General features: G+C 45.6%; 1 protein-coding gene across 1 annotated transcript in view; it reads right to left on the reverse strand.

Annotated features, from left to right (window-relative positions):
- The window catches only part of PTPRE (protein tyrosine phosphatase receptor type E), a 297,445-nt gene that overhangs the window by 139,458 nt on the left and 133,485 nt on the right, over window positions 1–24,502 (reverse strand). The window contains exon 3 of the mRNA XM_063962220.1: window positions 1,393–1,498. Within this exon, the coding sequence (XP_063818290.1) occupies window positions 1,393–1,498 (106 nt within the window). The remainder of the gene's footprint in view (window positions 1–1,392; window positions 1,499–24,502) is intronic.

Genomic DNA, 24,502 nt, shown 5'->3' on the forward strand with positions numbered 1-24,502 from the left:
TTCTACTGAGATGTCTCCTGCATGCCCCTCCTTCAGATCAGGTGGAAATACATTGCTGCTTGCATGAGGCATTGCATTTCTGTCCATCTCGCAATCAGGCCCTGGGACCGCAGCCTATAAATGCACGAGGAGTTACTCGGTGCCATGAACTCTCTAGCCCGCAAAACGATTGCTTTGACTGTGTGTAGTAATAGGTCAACTGTAGTTTTATGGGCAACATCAGGGGACTGATGACATTTCACATTCATGAATGTGGCCTTCAAGTTTAGGATCCATCGCCGTCTTACCTAAGCTTCTCCTTTGAACCACAGAAGACACAAATATCTCCTGTCAGAGCATACAGAGCATTAGGGAAGCCTGAAAACACTACTAGAGTACTGTTGCTGTACATCAATCTTTTCCAGACATATTTTTCTGGCTTGACCACTGTTCTCTCTGTAGTCTAAACTTTCACAAGCAGTGGTTCAACTCCATACGCAAAACAAGAGTTGCAATGATCTTTTTGAGTGTGCCCTGTTTGCATTAATTTAGCGGCAGTGCCACCATATTTGGTTTCTAAGTAGGGGTTTAGCTAACGTGTGTGGAGATGTAGCCTAACACATTAGGGTGTGGTTTTGGTGAATCAGAGAGTGGCCTAGAAGCATCAAATGTGCGATCAAAAAGAGTCCTGGTGTTTATGCACTGTGTGCTAAAAGCTGCACTCAAATCTCAAGCTGATACTCACTCCTGGGGTTGATGTATCGACGCTTGGAGAGAGATAAAGTGGAGTGAGACACCTGGGGAGCTTCTTCTTCCAGTTTCTCTGGCTACAGGTGGGTACACACTGATAGATATATCTGCAGATCAATTGATCGGCAGATATATCTATGGACGGATCAGGCAGTGTGCTGTGCATACACACTGCCCGATCCGTCGGGGACTGAGGTCATGAACTGGGCGGGCGTGTACACACGCCCGCTCAGTTCAGCTATCAATCACCGCCGGCTGCCACAGCATGTGTACGGGCGGCCGGCTGGTCGCCCGTACACACACAGCGATGCGCCAATATATCAGTAGATATATTGCCCATCGGCTGTGCTGCTGGGCCGACACGATATGTCTGTGAACGACGGCGTTCACAGACATATCGCCCGTACACACTGGCCGACAGTCCCGCGATATATCGCCCAGTGTGTACGGGCCTTTACATGCTTGGCAAGGGAAATGTGACTTGATGTTAGAAGTCGCCCAGAGCTTACCAGGCAACATTATTCCGGCTAGTGGTTTTTACAGAGGACAGTTTTGTACACATGTACAGTGCCCAGGGAAGTATGTCCAAATATTATTTCAGCCAATTAACCACTAACAGGTGACTGACATTGATGAACCTGAATTTCATTGTAATGATATTACCTTAAAAGATATCCAGCCAGAAGAATAAGAACAAAGCAAACAAACAATGGTACCAGCACGGAGGTTAGAAGCTGGGAGGTGTCATTACCAGGGGATACTGTAGTATCTGCAAATAGAAAAACAGAAAACATATCATTAACGTTCAGTTGTTACAACATAAGGAGATATGAACTTCACTCACTGAGGAAATACACACTGAGGGGCAGTTGTATTAAGTCTGGAGACGGCATAAGGAAGTGATAAACCAGTGATAAGTGCAAGGTGATAAACGCAACGGCCAATCAGATCCTAACTGTTCATTTACATATTGGAGCTGATTGGCTGGTGACTTTATCACCTTGCACTTATCACTGGTTTATTACTTCCTTATGCCTTCTCAAGGTTAATACATCTGCCCCTACGTTCTAGATCATAATTTGCTACTTTACAATATTTTAACTTATGTAGGGTCAGTTCAATTAGGGGCAATGTAAAGATCACACGTTCCGGCGCAATGTAGGGGCAATCAGCAGTACATACAAATTCTGTACATATTATAGCCTTACACTGTGCATCTTCCTGCACAACCCTATGAGGGTAAAAGCTAAAATGTACTATGTAGGGGCAATGTACTGTCACAACGCAACATCACTTTTAATTGGATTTCCTCTAATAAACTGCTACTTTTGTGCCATGAGTATATTTACTGTTGCTATAATGGTTTAACCGGTAGCTGAAGGAACTCTTTTGTGCAGGTAAAGCAAGACTAAATGAAAAGGAATGTAGCGTACACTGTACAGTGTATCTGTTTAATGAATTTTCAAATTGGTTTATCACCAATTTGTGGCGAGGCTTTGATCTCTGTTCTTTCTAATATTCCATTTTGTTTTAAAGATCAAAGCATATAAAACTGGTACTTAGCCGACATTCTGCATTTAAGTAAAAATTAAAAAAAAAGTAAAAATGGCTTGCAATGTCAAAGATGAAAAAGTAGTCGCTAATATGAGGAAATTGCCCTTCCAGGAACTAGTTCCCTAGTGTCTGCCTTCTTGTATGAGCATATGAGACTTGCAGTAAGGAGCTCGATGCACGTTTCATGGGCTCGCTTGCCTACTTCATCAGGAGCATATAAAAGATTATAGCTCTGAGGGGATGGTGATCAGTTGTACAGTGTTTCCATATATATTTATTTATTAGCATTTATTTAAATAGTGCCACCATAATCTATTTTGCTTTACAATTGGATATATCAGGATCACTAGAAACTCTAAGCCAGCATTTTGATACTCCTCTGATGCAACAGGCAAGCGCGCCTGTGAAACGCGCATCAATCACCTTACTGTAAGACTCATACACTCACTTTGGTTCGGTTAAAAATCAGGGGGGGGGGGGGTTGGAGGCGGAATTGGTAATCATTAATAGAAAATAGGATTTTAGTACCTACCGGTAAATCCTTTTCTCCTAGTCCGTAGAGGATGCTGGGGACTCCAAAAGGACCATGGGGTATAGACGGATCCGCAGGAGCTTGGGCACACTATAAAGACTTAAACTGGGTGTGAACTGGTTCCTCCCTCTATGCCCCTCCTCCAGACCTCAGTTAGAAAACTGTGCCCAGGAGAGATGGACATTTCGAGGAAAGAATTTATAAGTTAAACACAGTGAGTGTTATACCAGCTCACACCACGAACATACCGCAAGACATGGCCTTCAACAGAATACCAGTCCACGATATGAAAAACATACAGCCACATGCTGAGAGAATATGTAACACAACCTGTGTGTCAACCCAACCAATAATAAGAAACCACATGCCAAGGCATGAACAACGTCAGCAATAGCCTGAAAGATAATACCACAAAGTGCCAGCAAAACCAATACCTGCAGACACAGTACGAACCGGGACGGGTGCCCAGCATCCTCTACGGACTAGGAGAAAAGGATTTACCGGTAGGTACTAAAATCCTATTTTCTCTTACGTCCTAGAGGATGCTGGGGACTCCAAAAGGACCATGGGGTCTATACCAAAGCTCCAGAACGGGCGGGAGAGTGCGGACGACTCTGCAGCACCGATTGAGTAAACATGAGGTCCCCATTAGCCAGGGTATCAAACTTGTAGAGCTCAGCAAAGGTGTTTGAAACCAGACCAAGTAGCCTGCTCGGCAAAGGCAACCTGCTGAGATACCTCGGGCATCCGCCCAAGAAGAGCCCATCTACCTAATAGAATAGGTCTACCCCAACTTCGGTCACGGCCATCCAGCCGTAAACTAGCACGCTGAACCATATCACAGATCCGGCGTGTAACAGAGTGCAGAGACGCAGGCGCCCCAAGCACACGGGGATCATACCAAACAAACAGAGTCTCTGTTACCCCAAACTGAGCCCAATTGGTGACATAAACCTTCAGAACCCTGACTACATCGAATGACGTAGAATCAACCAATGCTTTAGTCACCACAGACATCAAAATAGGCAGGTTTTTCAAAAAACACTGAAGACCCTATTCTGTAGAATCACTAACCGAGTTCTAATTCTATCCACTCGGAAAAAGAACAGGGGCTCTTGTGAAACAAAGCCGCTACTTCCGACAATCGCCTTGCGGTCGGCCAAAATGCAAAAGCATGACCACTCTCCAAGAGAGAAATTTCAACACAACCTTCAGTAAAGGTTCCAATCAGTGAAACACCACAAACGCAATACTACGTCAAAATCCCACTGTGCCCCTGGGACACAAATGGAGATTGGATGTGTAGTACTCCTTTCCCGAAAGTCGGAACTTCCGGAAAGGTAGCCAATACAAGTTTATAAGGCCAAAACTGCCCTAAAACGGAGCCAAACTTTACGCTTGCATCCACACCTGCTTGCAAAGAATGGAAAAGACAGACACAGCTGAAAATCTTCCACAGGAACCTTCTCAGATTCATACTAAGACACATATTTGCGCCAAAAACGGTGGCAAGATTTTGTCGATACTTCTTTTTTAGCCTAAAGAAGGGTGGAAATGACCACACTGGGAATACCCATTGGGACTAAGATATGTCGTTCAACCGCCATGCCGTCAAACGCAGCCGCGGTAAGTCCTGATACACGCCCCAATCTCAATGTAAAAGTTCCTCCCTTAGAGGAAGAGGCCCGTGATCTTCTATGAATAAATCTTGAAGAACAGGATACCAAGCCCTCCTTGGCTGGAGCGGAACAATGAGGATCGCCGGAACCTCTGACCCTCTTACGTTTATCGCCGTCAGCAGAGTGAAAACAGATGGAACCCATAGACCAACTAAAAACACCCAAGGTGTCACGAGGGCGTCCACTGCTATAGCTTGAGTGTCCCTGAACCTGGAACCATATTCCTGAGATCACATGTTGAGGCGAGACGTCAATATGCCCAAATGAGGCATTCCTCAAAAACTTGTCACTTCTGTGAAACTTCTTGATGACGACAGTATTTCTCCCGGATGGAGAGCGCGTCTGTAGATGAAATTTATTTCTCAGTCATTAATATCCGGAACGAAGACTGCTAATATAACGTTAACCAGTCTTTCCACCCAGCAGAAAACTATTTCAGCTTTGCCGTCGCCGCTTTACTTCTTGTTCCGTCCTAGCAACTTACATACGCCACAGCTGTCAAAACATCTGACAGAATTAACACGGGTAGATCCCGAAGAATATGTTCATTGCAACAACTCTTAATTCAAGAAACTTATTGTAGACAAGCTACCCAGCTTGACCTTTTCCTCTGGAAACATTCCCATGTAAGGACTGCTCCCCAGCCTCAGAGATCTGCATACATGTACACCAGGATCTAATCCTGGATCCCAAACCTTCGTCCCTCCAGGAGGTGAGAAGTGAGCAGAGACCTCTGAAGGGATATCCTGGCCATTAGAAATATATTCCGGTTCCTGTGCCGGTGAAACACGGACCACATTCCCAACAGTTACCGTGAAACCATTCTGGCCTTCGACCTGCTCACCAAAAAAGGCCTCCCAGGCCGCACCCAACTTCTTCAACAACGAAGCACACTGATGAAGTGGCACTGCCAATCTGATCCGACTTCTTCCCACCGGAAAACACAGAGCCTCCACCGTTCCGTATCAACCCTGACACCACCTCCGACATCTGGGTCGTTGGGGACAACAGCCCTTCCGTGTGTTGAAGAACAGTCAGAGAGAAAACCCGATTTGCACCACTTTTTTCTTGACCTCGCCTCAATCAGGCGAACATCTCAGTACAGAATAACAATGGCTCTTACTATTGAAAGAAAGCCATCATACTACTATCACTCCAGTGAAAAAGCAAAGACAATCCTGGCTTCCCCTCCAGATAATGTGAATGCGTAGAACAACGCAGGTAAACTTTTTTTTTTTTTAACCGGGACAGGAGGACAATTCCCGAACCTGGCGCAGCTCTGTATGGCGTCATGTACTACCTCCCCTGCCAGAAGGGCAACGGCAATATCCAATAGAAAATCAGAGAGGTGAAACATCTGTAACTCCAGAATGTCCCCCTTTGGAATCCATAAATAACTCGCCGGTCCTAGTCTATTCCCAGACTAAGTGGAAGTAGTAACTGACTGCTCACCGGAGCAGGGACCCGCCATATAGACTCCGCGACATGCGGTGTATGTGGCAAAACAGAACCGACATCCTCTTCTGCGAACCTAATAAGGCTGCAGAACTCTTACCTTTTCTCCTTCCACAGGCTGTACAGAAAAGGAAAAAAGAACTGAATTTAACCGATTAAAATGACTGCATCCCACAAAAGAAGGCGTCACCAATCGCTGTGAGGGAAACTAACTCCCGAAGTTAGACTTACCAGGAATATCCCCCGATTGACTGAACTGAGCCATCCCCCCAAACAGCGGGACACCGTCCCAGGGAAAAAGTCCAGTAATTCTCGGAGTCAGCCTCAGCATTCCCCGGCCACACTTCTTGTATACGTACGGCAGCCTGCCGCAATGTTATAAAGAAGAACCAACTTGAGGAACCTCCCCTGTCTCTTTAGGGCAAATTTATCTGATGTCTTACCGAAAGAAACACTCCCTCATGTGCATGCAATGTAAATAAGCCCACAGCATAGAAATATAAAATCACTTAGCTTTCCTGTATACGATCCTTTGAGATAGGGCCCCGTGTCGACCAGGCGTTGACCCTCACAGTATTCTATCCATGGCGGGAAAAGAATAAACCCTCGGACGTCTGGAGAGGGTGTGAGTCACGACCGACCTAGAGCTTTATCAACAGAGCGACCAGCACATGAGAAGGAATACTCTTACTTCAGTATTCATTATAAATCCTAATATGAATATACATATTGTAATACACATATACACACATATCCTAATTATATATATACACAACATACATATAAACGGATTGCCCGGGGCCTTCGGGTCCCCCGTGACATGAATGTGTTCTGAACGTGTATAACCATGTACTGAAAAGCCCCAGTTGTGGATCTACCAAGAAACAATATAGTCGACAGAAAACCCTAGTATTCGTCGACAGCAGGGATTAGTAACTAGGCAAAATTGTATTTTTGCGACCCCAAGGGGACCGAGGGAAGTATACCTATTTACACCCAGTGAAAAAGTTGGTGCCGATAGGGCCACCCACATACTACTGCGCCTCCCATATAGTATTTACTTTTCACAAGCATACCACTACCGACCTGATCAAATACCCACATACGTCGGCGATGCCGACAGTGAACCCCATAGGTGTTTATGACAGAACACTCACGCCTGTCCACACAAGTGAACTAAAGTGGGTATAACTGACAGGGAGCACACATAAAATACACACAAGCATGAGTTCATACCATCTCTGAATTAACTAGTGTTATAAAAGTCCAAATAACACCAAAAAAAAACCTGTGCCCCCCCTTTGGCGGGGACAGAGAAAAAATGGCGCTGACCCCAGTGTGTGTGAGGGCTAAGCCCCGCCCCCCTCGGCGTGCTCTAGCCCTTTATCTTAAATATGCAGGCTGGGACTCGTATATAGTGTAAATACACTATATACCATCTGAAACTGCCGTTCAGGGCGCCACCCCCCTGCGCCCTGCACCCAAGTAAAACGTTGGTGTGTGGGAGCACCGGCGCGCGACCGCTGCTATGACTGGCGGTATCGCATGTGGCTCCCGGGGACCATCAATAAACCGTACATAATATATATATATATATATGCTGCCCAAGGCGCACCCCCCCCCCCCCCCGGCGCCCTGCACCCATGGAAGCCGACGGCGGGGGAGAAATGGCGCGCAGTGCGCTATAACGTGCTGCCGGGGGTCCAGGACACGGAGCCCCGGCATCGCCAATGTAAAGCATTTCGGGCCATAACAAAAACTGTAACTTGCTGCCCAGGGCGCACACTCCCAGCGCCCTGCACCCGTGTAAGCCGGCGGCGGGGGATCAATGGCGCGTAGCGCGCTAAAACATGCTGGCGGAGGAATGAGACACGGTGCCCAGGCACCGAAAATGTTTTCAAAGCCAGTCTTATTAAAACAACAGTAACCTGCCACCCAGGGCGCTCCCCCCCCCAGCGCCCTGCACCCTGTGAGTGCCGTTGGTGTGTGGGAGCATGGAGCGCAGCGCGACCGCTGTACCTCCATTACTGAAGTCTTCTGCCGTCACTGAAGTCTTCTGCCTTCTAATACTCACCTGGCTTCTTTCTTCTGGCTTCTGTGAGGGGGGTGACGGCGCGGCTCCGGGAACAAGCAGCTAGGCGAACCAAATGATCGAACCCTCTGGAGCTAATAGTGTCCAGTAGCTGAGAAGCAGAGCCTTTGAACTAAGAAGAAGTAGGTCCTGCTTCTCTCCCCTCAGTCCCACGCTGCAGGGAGCCTGTAGCCAGCAGGTCTACCTGAAAATAAAAAACCTAACATAAAGTCTTTCAGAGAAACTCAGGAGCGCTCCCCTAGTGTGTGTCCATTCACTCCTGGGCACAAAGTCTAACTGAGGTCTGGAGGAGGGGCATAGAGGGAGGAGCCAGTTCACACCCAGTTTAAGTCTTTATAGTGTGCCCAAGCTCCTGCGAATCCGTCTATACCCCATGGTCCTTTTGGAGTCCTCAGCATCCTCTAGGACGTAAGAGAAATCAATAAAGAGATCAAAAATCAATCCAAAACCTGAAATTTGGATATAAAATCCTTATTCTGAACCACGGGAACAGAGACCCCGTTCGGATCAGATCTCCCCAGGAGATCTGCACCGGGTTTTAGTCTGGTTCGGAGCCACATAATTTGGGTGGCTTCAGATTTATGGAGAACCGAACCGCACGTTTCTATATTTTAGCTGAATGCCAAATGTCAGCTAATTATCCGGTTCACATGGGGCCCACTTTGATCTTCAAAAAAAAACTAATGGAATACTGGAAGACGCTTATGCTGGAAGAAGTTATTTCCATCGCCACCTGCAGATAGTGCTTAAAACCAGAACTTGAAACTTCGCCGTAAATCGGTGAGTAGATTATGTACTGTGACCCCCTTCTATCTATTACTTGGCTGCAGACTATCAGGATTAGTACTTCCAAAAGTGGAGAGGCGATGGCCTTGTTTTTCTATTATTGTCTATATGTATGCAATCAAAATACGCAGAGCGCATACAAATCCTTCTCCCTAAATGAACGGCACTTCTAATAAGCATACAGTATGTAAAGAATAAAGCAAACAATTACAATAAAACAACCTGATCACGCAGAGCATGCTTGTGCAATTATGGAACTTCAGCTATTGTGGAATTAGAAATCCCAGATTGTCCTGTGTCTCTACTTCCCAGCAGCTGCACAACCACAAGCTGAATATACCCGATTCAGATCAAGGTCAGCGAGACACATGAAGAAAACGTAAAAAAAAAAGTCATAGTTCGGCCGGCATCCCGCACAGCCGCCGGACTCTTGAGTTCATTACATCCCGCCCTATATTTCTCTCCATCTCCAGCAGTTAGGAGTGGAAGCTGCCACACGGCCTACTCAGATATCATAAGATGGAATATTCCTTATAAACACCAAAGCAATCGTGCCAACAATGGCCAAAATATCATGATAAACTGGATTGTATCTGCATGACCCTCTATAACTATCTATATATCGGAAGGTCTTCGGTTATAAGTACAATCATAGTAGTGAGGTTGCAGCTGGAGCCTGACTCATAGCTGGCCAAAACAAAGCTTATGATTGGTTAGAACTTATGACTGGTTAGAAGCACAGGTGGCTTATTTTTGGATACTAAAACAGCAGCCATGGGCTGATCGGTAGAAATAGTGTCAGTAAGCTGGAGGAAGTTACAGCTTCTCCTAATCAGTTTGCTGTGTGCATGGAGCTAAGTGTTCAACACTGCACTAGAACAGAGTGACCAGAGAGCAATTGCCAACAAGAAGAGACAGGTGTCTTACCATAAGGTGGGAGGATGTGTGCTTAGAAATCTCACTTATGTCTCTTACTGGCTATAGTATAAATACAGGCAGAGTACAATTTAGAATCAGACCCAATTTGCTTCTAAAATAAAAGGATATAAGGCTTCATAAACAAAAGGGACATTTACTTCTAAAGAGTGTACAGTAGTAAATGCGTTTCGTTTAGGCCAGATGTGGCTACACAGTGGTAGTAATGATGATCACACTCTAACAAATGAATACATGGGATTTGAAAGCATTCAGCGAAACAAAAGCAACTACCAATTATCACTGTCAGTTTGTAATTTTTATCAGGGGTTGAGGTCCTGCACATGATATTCCTTCAAACAGACACAATTGTATGTGGTCAACCTGGCTCTATCCAAACCTTGTCCCATCCACTTAGAGAAAGAAGTTGCCAGTCCATAATGACTAACCATGTGTAAATATAGGGGCGGTCTCAATGCAAGAAGCTTACAACTCTGCGTACAGTGAATATATAATTTTTTCAATGCTTCTTCAAAGCAACATACGCACAATTTATTTCCATCTCTGCATCAGCAAGCCTGTGTGTTTTAGCACTGAACAGAGCAGTCTACTCCGGCGGGGAACAAAGGGGGTAATTCCAAGTTGATCGCAGCAGGATTTTCTTTAGCAGTTGGGCAAAACCATGTGCACTGCAGGGGGGGCAGATATAACATGTGCAGAGAGATAGATTTGGGTGTGGTGAGTTCAACCTGCAATCTAAATTGCAGTATAAATATAAAGCAGGCAGTATTTACCCTGCACAGAAACAAAATAACCCACCCAAATCTAACTCTATCTGCACATGTTATATCTGCCCCACCTGCAGTGCACATGGTTTTGCCCAACAGCTAAAAAAAATCCTGCTGCGATCAACTTGGAATTACCCCCAAAGAACAGCGTGGTACATAAGAAGAATAAAAAAACATCAGAGTCTGGAAGAGGAGAGCTGAGAGAGATAAGCTACAAGACGCGGAGCTTAGGTTGAGTCCTCCTTAACCGTGCCTGGTCTCTACAGCTCCTCCCTCAGGACAATACAGACTTTCACAGACATGGACATCTTGTTCTCCCATCCCATGTAATCTTACTCATACTACACTGTGCAAAAACAGGCTAATAGGGGTGTGGTTCAAAAGGTCAACAGTAAAAAGGTTGACCCAAAATGGCTGAGATGCACAAGGTCGACATATGAAAAAGGTCGTTACAATCAAAAGATTGACACGAAAATGGCCAACACATGAACAGGTCAACACAAGTTTTTGTTTTATGTTTTTTTGAGAGTCAAATTGTAGGTTTCAGCACGAAACCCCAATTAAGTGCACCACTTTCCCTTGCAAGGTGCCTCACGCCACTACCGCAGCCCTCGGCACAGGTTACCTTTCTCAATTGTAGTCCACGTGGATGGTAAAGTATGAAAAGACTGGGGGGAAAAATAAAAAAAAACTTGGTGTCAACCTTATGTTGTGTGGACCATTGTCATGTCAACCAAATGAACATGTCGACCCTTTGACCAAGTTGACCATATGGTGTCAACCTACAGTATTGACTGTCGACCTATCATCCAGATACCTCTAATAGTGGCAAAACTGCAAAGGATGAGGCCACTGTGGAGAAAGTTGGGTCCAGCTATGGATCATCCGCATGTAAAACAGTGAATTCCTAAGGGCCTCATAAGAGTGGAGTCCTCTAACCAGTATTCCGTGAAAACCAAGTCAGGGCTGTACTAAGCATGCTCTGCACACATGTTCAGATAAGGCCTTCGCTCTGCTCTCCTGAGTGCAGAGCAATGGCGCCTGAGGTTGAAGCAGCCTGGCTGAACCCTCTTCCAAACTGTGATGTCAGTAATAAATAAATAACAAAAGCAAATGAGTGGTGATGCAATATGCATCATTATGCCCAGAACCCACTGTGCAATGCTGTGAATAGCAACATCCTGCAGCAAGGGTGGAGCAAACTGTATCAACAAGCTTTCAGACCACCCACTTCAGGATCCTTTATGTTGATCTTGCTTCTTGGGAGTGTGGTAGAACTAAATTAATTCAGGAGCCTCCCAAGCATTCTGGAGAGTAGGCAAGTCATGGTCAAGTGCCATACTTATACACCAGAGAATGCTATGGTAAGGTAACCTATAGCAAAAAGGGGAGCGTAACGAAGGGCACTCCAGATTACAGGTCATGTGCAGTCTCCAGTTTGGGGAAGGGGGAGGTGGGGTGACGACACATAACTGGATGATTATCTATCTCCCAAACTTTCTGCCAGACTGACAAATTTTGGGGAGCTCATGCAGATCCTGTATGGGTAGCCCAGGATCTTGCTCTCTTCGCCAGTGAAGTGGACTATCCAGAGGCTTGATGACACAAGGGGTGGGACACAGTGATGCAGTTCTCGGCCATCTGCTTCAGTATCCCCAGAGATTGTCCAGAGAAACATCGCCAAGTAAGCAAAGAGGTAAATTTTACATTCTAGTGATGATTGGGGAATGCAAAAAAGAGCGAAACTGGTTACATTGATATCAATTAGCAATCATGGGGGTAATTCCAAGTTGATCGCAGCAGGAATTTTGTTAGCAGTTGGGCAAAACCATGTGCACTGCAGGGGAGGCAGATATAACATGTGCAGAAAGAGTTAGATTTAGGTGGGTTATTTTATTTCTGTGCAGGGTAAATACTGGCTGCTTTATTTTTACACTGCAAATTAGATTGCAGATTGAACACACCACACCCAAATCTAACACTCTCTCTGCACATGTTAAATCTGCCAGGGGCATGGCAGGTGTGGCATGGGTGGGTGGTACGGGGTGAGCCATGTGACCGCGTCACTGTGGCCCTGCCCCTTGCTATACAATGCAGAGATTACCGGCACTGTAAAGTGTGTGTGGTGGGGGGGAGGGGGGGGCGTGGCTATGATAACGCATTTCAGCTCGGTTAGCATTGTTGGAATTCCCGCTTTACTCGGGAAGTGGGTGGCGCCGGGAGGACCTGCTGCAGGACCAGGTGACTTCAATGCTCTTCCAGGCGGCCAGGAGGAACACCCCAGATTCGGCAGCCTCCCAGCCGTTCCTGGAGAGTAAGCAAGCATGCACATAGAGAAGTCGGGAGCTGGCAGACGCAGAATCAGTAGGATGAGGGACTAAAGGGGAGATGTACTAAGCAGTGAAAAGAGTGGAGAAGTGACCTAGTAGAGAAGTTGCCCATGGCAACCAATCAGTACTGAAATAACATCTAGAATTTGCATACTATAAAATTATACAGAGCAACTGATTGGTTGCCATGGGCAACTTCTGCACTGGCTCACTTCTCTACTCTTTTCACTGCTTAGTCCATCTCCCCCTAAAATGAAATGAAGAGGAAAGGAGTCCTAATGTAAGTAAAGTACAAAGAGAATGGGGGAAGGGTTGGTATGTAAAGGAGTGTGCGCTTTGAGTACAATAATGTTCAGTTACATTTATTTTCTAATCTTACATATTTTGTGTCATATATGTGGATGTCATTATTTATTACCGTATATACTCGAGTATAAGTCGACCCGAATATAAGACGAGGCACCTAATTCTACCACAAAAACCTGGGAAAACTTATTGACTCGAGTATAAGCCTAGGGTGGGAAATGCAGCTCTAGCCGTACACAGCCCTCAGTGCCAGATATGCCCTCATACTGCCAGATATGCCCCCACAGTGCCAGATATGCCCTCATACTGCCAGATATGCCCCCACAGTGCCAGATATGCCCCACAGTGCCAGATATGCCCCACAGTGCCAGATGTGCCAGATATGCCCTCATGCTGCCAAATATGCCCTACAGTGCCAGATGTGCTAGATATGCCCTCATGCTGTCAGATATGCCCCTCATGCTGCCACATATGCCCCAGTGCCAGATGTGCCAGATATGCCCTCATGCTGCCAGATATGCCCTCATGCTGCCAGATATGCCCCACAGTGCCAGATATGCCCTCATGCTGCCAGATATGCCCCTCATGCTGCCAGATATGCCTGGATATTCTTGTAATTTCCTATGTATGTGATTGAATTTATTGTGAATAGCTAGAGTAGTTTTAGTCTGTTGACCCACCCTGTGCAATTTGTTTGATCAATTAGCATTTCAATCAGGTGACCAAATGTTCAGAGGTAGGCCTGTTTCTAATCAGAGACAGTATTTCCTTAGAGACAGTTAAGGGGTCAGCTTGCTGGGGGTAGCTTGCTGGAATTTATTAAGTGTGGAATTAATAAGTGTGTTATCCGAACAGTTAAAAAAAACAGTTGAACAACTGGATATGCCAGATATTGCTAAGCATGCTGGACTACTGTACATGTTAACTCCCCTCTTATTAACACTCATGAGCTTTTAACCTATCTATGTACACTAACTGTCACATCCTCTACCTGTCACCATGAGAAACTATCACACACCTCCCCTAACTATACCTATCTCTCTCTTCTTCTGCTTCTACTAGCTGGTGACATATCCCCAAATCCAGGTCCCATCCACATACCACGCTCACATTCAGCTGATTCACAACAGAATATAAAATCAACAAACCTTATCAACATCACTTGTCTCCCATCTACCTCCAAGTCACTAAAATGTGCTTTATGGAATGCACGCTCTGTTTGCAACAAATTAACAGCTATTCATGACCTTTTCATAGCAAAAAAATTCAATATGCTGGCTATAACAGAAACCTGGCTCACACAATCAGACACTGCCTCCCCTGCAGCACTGTCACATGGTGGCCTCCACTTCACACACACCCCCAGGCCTGGTAACCTCAAAGGAGGGGGTGTTGGAATATTACTATCCAAATGTTACACGCACATTGTTTTACCACCTGTTCCCTCACTCACATTTACATCCTTTGAAGTACACTCTATTAGGATTTTCACCCCTTTCTCTCTGCGTGTTGCAGCTATCTATCGCCCACCTGGGCAACCCAAAAAGTTTCTGGAAGATTTTTCTGCATGGCTCCCTCACTTTCTATCCTCTGACATCTCCACCATCATTATGGGTGATTTCAATCTCTCTATTGACAGTCCACAATCTCCCCATGCCTCTAAACTACTTTCTCTAACCTCCTCTCTTGGCCTCTCCCAATGGACTGACTCCCCTACTCATCAGGAGGGCCACTGCCTTGATCTTGTATTCACCGGACTATGCTCTGTTTCTGAACTCACTAACACTCCTTTCCCTCTCTCAGATCACAACCTTATCACATGCATGCTCTCCTCCATTACTTCAAACTCCATGTCCCTAAAGTCTACAAGGACACCTCTTACCCGCAGAAATATTAACGCTATTAATTTTCAACAACTATCTACCTCTCTGCAACCACTGCTTTCACCAATTTCTACATTCACCTCTCCAGAGACTGCTGTGTCACACCTTAACCAAACTCTAGTAACAGCACTTGACGAAGTGGCTCCAGCTACCCATCACACTCCACGTAGACTTAGATGTCAATCGTGGCACTCTAAATACACTAGAAACTTACAAAAACTCTCAAGAAAAGTTGAACGCCAGTGGCGTAAATCTCGTAGTTCAAGTGACTTTCTCACATATAAGACCACCTACCACTCTTATCGTACTGCTCTGGACACTGCCAAACAAACATATTTTCAATCTCTCATCTCTGCTCAAGCCTCTAACCCCAAGCGACTTTTTAATACATTTAAATCACTTCTTGTCCCTCCCTCACCTAACCCACCAGCCACTGTCAGTGCGCAAGATCTTGCTTCCTATTTCAAGGACAAGATCCGAAATGAAATGGTATGCTCTTCCACAGCAAGTGACCTGCTCAATTCCCTGCCTGAACCCTCTAACACCTTCTCTTCCTTTGATCCTACAAATGAAGATGAAGTATCTGCACTCTTTTCATCTGCCTACTCTAATACCTCTCCCCTTGACTCTATACCCTCACAAATTAGTAAAGCTCTGTCTACTGTGCTCATCCCAACCTTAACGAAAATCTGTAATCTCTCCCTGTCTACTGGTATCTTTCCTTCTCTATACAAGCATGCAGTGATTACTCCCATTCTGAAAAAACAAAACTCTGACCCGAACTCTCTCTCTAACTACCGTCCCATCTCTCAGCTCCCATGCCCCTCCAAGCTACTGGAGAGACTTGCCTACACTCGCCTCACACACTTTCTTAACTCACACAGCCTACTGGACCCACTTCAGTCAGGATTTCGTGCCCAACACTCCACAGAGACAGCACTGACTAAGGTAGTGAATGATTTGGTCACTGCTAAATCTAAAGGACATTTCTCTCTCCTTATTCTCCTTGATCTCTCTGCTGCTTTTGACACTGTTGACCACTCTCTTCTCATACAAACACTACAATCCCTAGGTATTCAGGACACAGCCCTTTCTTGGTTCTCATCCTACCTATCTAATCGCTCTTTCAGTGTTCGTTTCTCTGATTCCACCTCTACTTCGCTACCTCTCTCAGTTGGAGTACCGCAAGGCTCAGTCCTAGGTCCTCTGCTTTTCTCTATCTATACCACATCTCTTGGCAAACTAATCAACTCTTTCGGATTTCAGTACCATCTGTATGCGGATGATACTCAAATCTACCTATCCTCCCCTGATTTGTCACCATCTGTATTGGGCCGTGTCACTGAATGCCTTTCTGCCATTTCATCTTGGATGACATCTCGCCACCTCAAACTTAATATTTCCAAAACAGAATTAATTATATTTCCACCGGCCAATAGTAGTTTCCAACCTGATATCTCTATCACTGTTGAGAACTCTGCAATCACCCCTACCCCACTAGCTCGCTGCCTAGGTGTCATTCTTGACTCTGAACTGTCCTTTGTTACCCACATTCAATCTGTCTCAAGATCATGTTACATACATCTAAGAAACATATCCAAAATACGCCCTTATCTTACACAAGACACAGCAAAAACTCTAATCCATGCTCTCATTATCTCCCGCATTGATTATTGTAATAGTCTCCTGACCGGTCTTCCCAAACATAGGCTCTCACCACTACAATCCATTTTGAATGCAGCTGCGAGGCTAATCTTCCTCGCCAGACGTTCATCGTCTGCAGATCCGCTGTGTAAGTCCCTCCATTGGTTACCGGTATTCTACCGTATTAAATATAAAATACTTTTACTCACATACAAGGCTATTAACCAAACTGCACCAACATACATCTCTTCACTCATCTCAAAATATCTCCCTACCCGACCTCTCCGCTCTGCACAAGATCTACGTCTCTCATCCACACGCATTACTTGTTCACACTCAAAATTACAGGACTTTATCCGGGCTTCACCCACTCTGTGGAATGCCCTCCCACGCACAGTAAGACTCACCTCTAGTCTCCAAACCTTTAAATGTTCCCTGAAAACTCACCTCTTCAGACAAGCCTATCAAATTCCAGACCCACCCACATAACCTTCAGTGCTTCCCTATCTAATTACATCCTCTGTAGAGTATTCATAACATCACATATCTTGTCTTTCTTTAGTCTCACACCCTCCTGACACTTGGATAACTTTGTGGGGTATCATCATACAACCCATTAAGAACCTAGCAATCTGGTGGACCATTATGCAATAGGTAGCATCTATCCTTGTGTATCTATGCCTATTTCCCTATAGATTGTAAGCTTGCGAGCAGGGCCTTCCTACCTCTATGTCTGTCTGTTTTTACCCAGTTTTGTTCTATTACTGTTGTTCTAATTGTAAAGCGCAACGGAATATGCTGCGCTATATAAGAAACTGTTAATAAATAAATAAATAAATAAAACATCAGCGCACTAACATAAAAAAAAAAATGATTGAGGATTCAGGTAGACTAGAGGACTGGGCAAGAACATGGCAATTACAGTTTAATGTAAAAAAAAAGAAAAAAAAATGTAAAATCATGCACTTGGGCCTCAAAAACCCAAAGGCTAAATACAGTATCAAGGGGACTATCATAGAAACTACAGAGGAGGAAAGGGATCTAGGAGTCACCATTCCAGATGACTTGAAGACAGGCATAGCAATGAGGAAAGCAAGTCAGATGCTTGTTTGCATAGGGAGAGGAGTAGTAGGAAGAAAGAAGTAATAATACCACTGTATAGGTCATTAGTACAGCCATATCTAGAATACAGTGTCCAGTCCTGGAGACCATTCAGAAGAATATTAATACATTAGAGACTGTACAAAGAAGGGCAACTAAAATGTTGCATGGCCCACATCACAAAACATACCCAGAAAGACTAAATGATATTAACATGTATAGGTGGTAGAAGAGAAAGGAAAGGGGGGACATGATAGGAACTTTCAAATATATCAAGGGTTTTTTCAAGTCCAGGAAGAAGACATTCTTCAAAGGAAGAGAAGAATTAGAACACGAGGACATGCACTGAGACTGGAGGGGGAGGGGGGGTTCAGGGGAAATTTGAGGAAACATTACTTCACAGAAAGGGTAGTGGGCAAATGGAATAGCCTCCCATCAGAGGTGGTTGAGGCTAATACAGTAGAGCAATGTAAACACGCTTGGGATTGACATAAAAGAATATCACCTACAAAGACCTAAGGTACAAATAGGGTTGAAGTTACCAAAAGGATAAATGAAAAAGAGCAGACTAGATGGACCCAGAGGTTCTTATCTACCATCAAACGTTATATTTATGTTTCTTATCTCCATAAATGTAGGTTTACCTACTGTTGTGGCTGCTTAAACATTTCAGCATGATCTGACGCTGCCAATTTGTGGAATTCAACAATACATTAATAAGACTGCACCCTACCAATTTACTAGGAACCAGAGACACAACTGAGCACTTTATATACACTATGGGGGTCATTCCGAGTTGATCGCTCGTTATTTTTTTCTCGCAACGGAGCGATTAGTCGCTAATGCGCATGCGCAATGTCCGCAGTGCGACTGCGGCAAGTAAATTTGCTATGCAGTTAGGTATTTTACTCACGGCATTACGAGGTTTTTTCTTCGTTCTGGTGATCGTAATGTGATTGACAGGAAGTGGGTGTTTCTGGGCGGAAACAGGCCGTTTTATGGGTGTGTGCGAAAAAACGCTACCGTTTCTGGGAAAAACGCGGGAGTGGCTGGAGAAACGGAGGAGTGTCTGGCCGAACGCTGGGTGTGTTTGTGACGTCAAACCAGGAACGAAACTGACTGAACTGATCGCAGATGCCGAGTAAGTCTCGAGCTACTCAGAAACTGCTAAGAAGTGTCTATTCGCAATTTTGCTAATCTTTCGTTCGCAATTTTGATAAGCTAAGATTCACTCCCAGTAGGCGGCGGCTTAGCGTGTGCAAAGCTGCTAAAAGCAGCTTGCGAGCGAACAACTCGGAATAAGGGCCTATGCCTGTGGCTTTGCACTCTATAAGAAATAAACTTGTGCAGTTGTTTATATAGAAAGGTCTGGTTTCCGTAATGGCTCTGATTTGTGGGCACAACTCTGGAACCCGGCAGTCCTAAGTTTATAGTAGTTTCTTATACATGACTGAATTTATAATTGAGTAGAGAGGTGTTAGAGTGTCCTCTCGGCGCTCATTACAGGAGGCTCCAGTATGCTCTCTGAGTTATCACAAGGATGCAATGGAAGAGAGACTGGGGTTGCCTAGGCGACACAGCATATTGGGCAAAGATGTCAAGGGGTTTTCACAAACTCTCTTCATTCATTGAGGCAGTAATATGTAACACCTCCCTAATTGCTGCTGAAACATATCATCCCTCATTTAATGATATATTCACAGTGACAACATTTACACCTCAATAATAAAAAAAAAAAAAAATCTTAATTTGTTTTACTTCAGTTTCACCCATAACTGAGCGACCACAGCTGAAACTTCAGGTACCACGGACGCAGAAAAGCACCGTGGTATTATCAGCTGAAAAAGATTACAAACGTAATATTTATATTCATTGTTACTCGGGGAAAAGAAAAAAGAAAACTTCGAGATTAACTGATTTTACATTAAATTTACTGTTAAGTACGGTGAAAAGGTATAATTCAATAATTTTATGAGAGAAATAATCTAAATCTTTTTTTTTATTTTTGGAACTCCTTCCCATTTTTTTTTTTTTTTTTTTAAATCTTTAAAAAAAATTAATGGAGGGGGGAAAATGCAAAAAAATAAAATAAATGTAAAAATGTTTTCTAATTTTACTGAAACGTTGCAGTTGTTCAAAGCACAACAAGATCCAATGGGATGCGGTCAAGATCCCGCCAGACGGAATCCCGGAGGTCGCAATACCGACACCGGAATCCCGACCGGCAATCCAATTACCTCTAGATTAAGCAACAACTTTAACACATCCTATTTTATCGCTGTAAATTAATTAATACAAACCTCATTAGCATTTTGCACAAGACTGGAACGGTCTATGGAGGCTGCAACATTGTATACTGTACATATTTCGCCAGAGCTGGCTGCATTTGGAAATGCAAATTCTGACCATTCCGAAACAATCAAATACGCATCAAATCCACATAAACTGTGTAACTAATTACCCCAGTAACTGATTCATTTTCCTGTCCAGCTACTGACTTGCTTTGCTGCAAGTAATGTTGCCTCCTGCTGTAAAAGCAGCGGGCAGACAAATTACTCCCCATTGCAAGGCTTTAATGGTCCTTTTTACACGGGCTGGGCTGCAGCACCCAGCGTCCGCCCCCCCAAAAAAGTTCTGTTTGTAAATAATTCTCCAACACAACAGATCTGCTTACACTTCCAGTGTTACCATCCGCATCGTGACATTACGATTAGAGATAGAATCGATTAACCCGGTGATCATGAAGTTGGATTGCAGTCAAAATCAAATACTACTATAACATATATATATATATCTAGAAAAACAAATGAGAGAGGCGCCCCTAGTGCAATACAGACAATATAGGGGCGCCTCTCTCATTTGTTTTTCTAGATTTATTGAAGATCTGTTGGAACAGCGGATCATTTTGGAGAATAGGCTGCCACCCCAGAGGATATAGGGGAAGTGCTTTGGACATTTTTAAGAACTCACTGTATAACATACGGACTACGAGAGGAAGGTTTAGTGCGCCAATTATCACCCTTTTATCTCCATATATATATATATATATATATATATATATATATATATATATATACACACACACACACACACACACACACACACTGTATAATCTGAGCGCTGGGTGGGAGGACGCGAGGCATTATTTCATCATTTTCACTAACAATGGCTCATTCCGATTGTCAGTTAATGCAGCTACGGAGAGATTGAATATAATGTGTGTGGGTGGAAGATTGCTGCAGGGGATGTGGGATAAAGTAATACACTCTACCTCAGTATGAGGATCAGCAAATGTACAGGGAGCCAAATACTTATCCTCTCATACATGAGCGTATCTATATTATAATGGGTGCAGGGTGTGTGGTGCGTATGGGCCCATGAGACCACACCCATACACTATACTTACCTCTACAGAGGCCGGGCCCTGTAGAAATCAAGGGGAAAATATGACGGCTGCTATTTTCCCAAAGATTTGTGCACGTGCATCAGAGAAATCACAGAGTGATGAGTGGGCGTTATGATCCCGGAACCCTGCGCATGTGCAGCCGACTGGCACAGTACTAGAGTCTGCACTACAACTGCACTGGCGAGACCGGGGGTGCGCGGAGACTGCACACGGGCCCCCTATTCTCTTAGACTGCCCCTGCTCTCATACCTTCATGTTGTGTCTAACAGGTGGATAAGTGAGTACCTGACTGGCACAATTATGTGCACTATAGAGTTACTATGTGTTTTGCATATATACATTTTTTGTTTTTTAAAGATATTATCGCCCAGGTCCCTGAGGAAAGGTGTGATTGGAATTTGCCATTTAGAGGTTGCATGAAATCAGCAGCTTAGTCTTATGGTGGGTACACACTAAGTGACATGCTCTATGAGCGACGTCGCCTAGTGTTTCCCCCTCCCGGGCCGGGGCAGTCGGCGGCAGTGCGTACACACTGAGCGATATGACGACCATATTGCTCAGCGACGTCACGCCGCGGCTGGGCCATGCATGCAGCTCTTTGACGGCAGTCCAAATTGAGCTGCATGCACAGCCGACAGTGAGGGTCGTTAACGACCCGAGGGGCCGCGCATTGCTCGTCGTCGCTGGCATACGTGCTTGCCGAGAAAGTGAATGACGTCGCTCAGGAAGGGTGAAAATGAGCGACGCCGTTCATTTTCTCGGCAAGTGTATATGCACTTTCAGTCTTATGGCATGGGTGTGCACACTATTTCATAATAAATGTAAAGCATATAACTACAATAATAAATAATATATAAATAAATGTAACTGCACTATCTGTATGTGACATGTAGCCTATCAGAAATATAGTGCTATACTGTACAACAGGGGTGGGGAACCTCCGGCCCGCGGGCCGTATAAGGCCCGCGAAGCCGTTTGGTCCGGCCCACCCGCTCCTCTCAGTGAGACACGCCGCCGCACAGTCCGGCGGCAGCGTGTCTCAGCTGTCACCACACGGAGGAGAGCGCGGCTATTGTCGGGCGGCGGCGTGTATGACTTGAAACCAGCCGCCGGTTCGTGAGCCAATCAGAGCTCGCGGACCGGCAGCCAATCAGGAGCCACGGCTGCCGGTCCGCGAGCTCTGATTGGCTCTCGAACCGGCGGCTGGTTTCGACTTCTTACACGCCGCCGCCCAACATAACCGCGCTCTCCTCCGTGTCCCCGCCGAAAGAAGCGGTAAGCGGGACGGGGGGTCATCTGTATACCTGGCATTGTGGGGGTCATCTGTATAACTGGCACTGTGGGGGTCATCTGTATACCTGGCACTGTGGGGGGCATCTGTATACCTGGCACTGTGAGGGGCATTTGTATACCTGGCACTCTGAGGGGCATTTGTATACCTGGCACTGTGGGGGCATCTGTATACCTGGTACTGTGGGGACATCTGTATACCTGGCACTGTGAGGGGCATTTGTATACCTGGCACTGTGAGGGGCATCTGTATACCTGACACTGTGGGGACATCTGTATACCTGACACTGTGGGGACATCTGTATACCTGGCACTGTGGGGGCATCTGTATACCTGGCACTGTGAGGGGCATTTGTATACCTGGCACTGTGGGGGCATCTGTGTACCTGGCACTGTGGGGGCATCTGTATACCTGGCACTGTGAGGGGCATTTGTATACCTGGCACTGTGAGGGGCATTTGTATACCTGGCACTGTGGGGGCATCTGTATACCTGGCACTGTGAGGGGCATTTGTATACCTGGCACTGTGGGGGCATCTGTATACCTAGCACTGTGAGGGGCATTTGTATACCTGGCACTGTGGGGGCATTTGTATACCTGGCACTGTGAGGGGCATTTGTATACCTGGCACTGTGGGGGCATCTGTATACCTGGCACTGTGAGGGGCATTTGTATACCTGGCACTATGGGGGCATTTGTATACCTGGCACTGTGGGGGCAATTGTGGATCTGGCACTGCACTATTGGGGGCATATGTGTATCACGTCCCATTTTAACTGGCCACACCCATTTTTTTGGCGCGCGCGGGGGCAGACTTGTAAGGCCCCCAAAGGATTTTATAAATATCCAAATGGCCCTCGGTAGAAAAAAGGTTCCCCACCCCTGCTGTACAATGACCCTATACTGTATGTTGTTTGGAGATTTCAATTAGACCAACAGTGGATTTAGCCATCAACGGTGCCATTTGTGACGAACAGCGATGGCATGAAGCTGGGAACCATCAATAGTTTTGCACCCATCCTTGCTAGGTAGAACGTCAGGCCACGGGCCAATCAGGTCAAGGGCAGAGGTTAGCAATACAACGTGGATGGCATGGCTCAGTGATGCAGGGTCAGAGGTTAGCAATGCATAATGGACGGCATGGCTTAGTGATGCAGGGTCAGAGGTTAGCAATACATTATGGACGGCATGGCTTAGTGATGCAGGCAGTGGCGTATCTATAATAGGTGCAGTGTGTGCTGTGCACACGGGCCCCTGGGTCCAGAGGGGGCCCACACCACACACTGCACCCATTTCTTCTATACTCACCTTTCTGGCATCTATCAGTGACTGTGTGTGGGCCCCCTCCTCTCCCGTAGCCATCACCACCGCTGCTAGCGCACTGAGCACTAGCGACTCTGGCAATTGTGCAGCGTGCATTTTTTGGAGTCCCGTGCATGCGCTGTAGACTCTGGCACCGTGCCAGAGTCTCAGTGCTGAGAGCGCTAACAGTGGCGGTGACGGCTACAGGAGAGGAGGGGGCCCACACACGGAGTCTGCACATGGGTCCCCTCCTCTCTAGGAACGCCTCTGGTTACAGGGTCAGAGGTTAGCAATACAACGTGGATAGCGTGGCTTAGCGATGCAGGAGCAGAGGTTAGCAATGCATTATGGATGGAGTGGTTTAGCAATGCAGTGTCAGAGATTAGCAATGCATTGTGGATGGCATGGCTTAGCGATGCAGGGTCAGAGGTTAGCAATACAACGTGGATGGCATGGCTCAGCGATGCAGGTGCAGAGGTTAGCAATGCATTATGGATGTAGTGGTTTAGCAATGCAGGAGCAGAGGTTAGCAATGCATTATGGATGGCATGGCTTAGCGATGCAGGAGCAGAGGTTAGCAATGCATTATGGATGGCATGGCTTAGCGATGCAGGGTCAGAGGTTAGCAATTCAACGTGGATGGCATGGCTCAGCGATGCAGGGACAAAGGTTAGCAATGCATTGTGGATGGCGTGGCTTAATGATGCAA

This window comes from Pseudophryne corroboree, chromosome 3, assembly GCF_028390025.1.
Source record: "Pseudophryne corroboree isolate aPseCor3 chromosome 3, aPseCor3.hap2, whole genome shotgun sequence".
NCBI classification, from domain to species: domain Eukaryota; kingdom Metazoa; phylum Chordata; class Amphibia; order Anura; family Myobatrachidae; genus Pseudophryne; species Pseudophryne corroboree.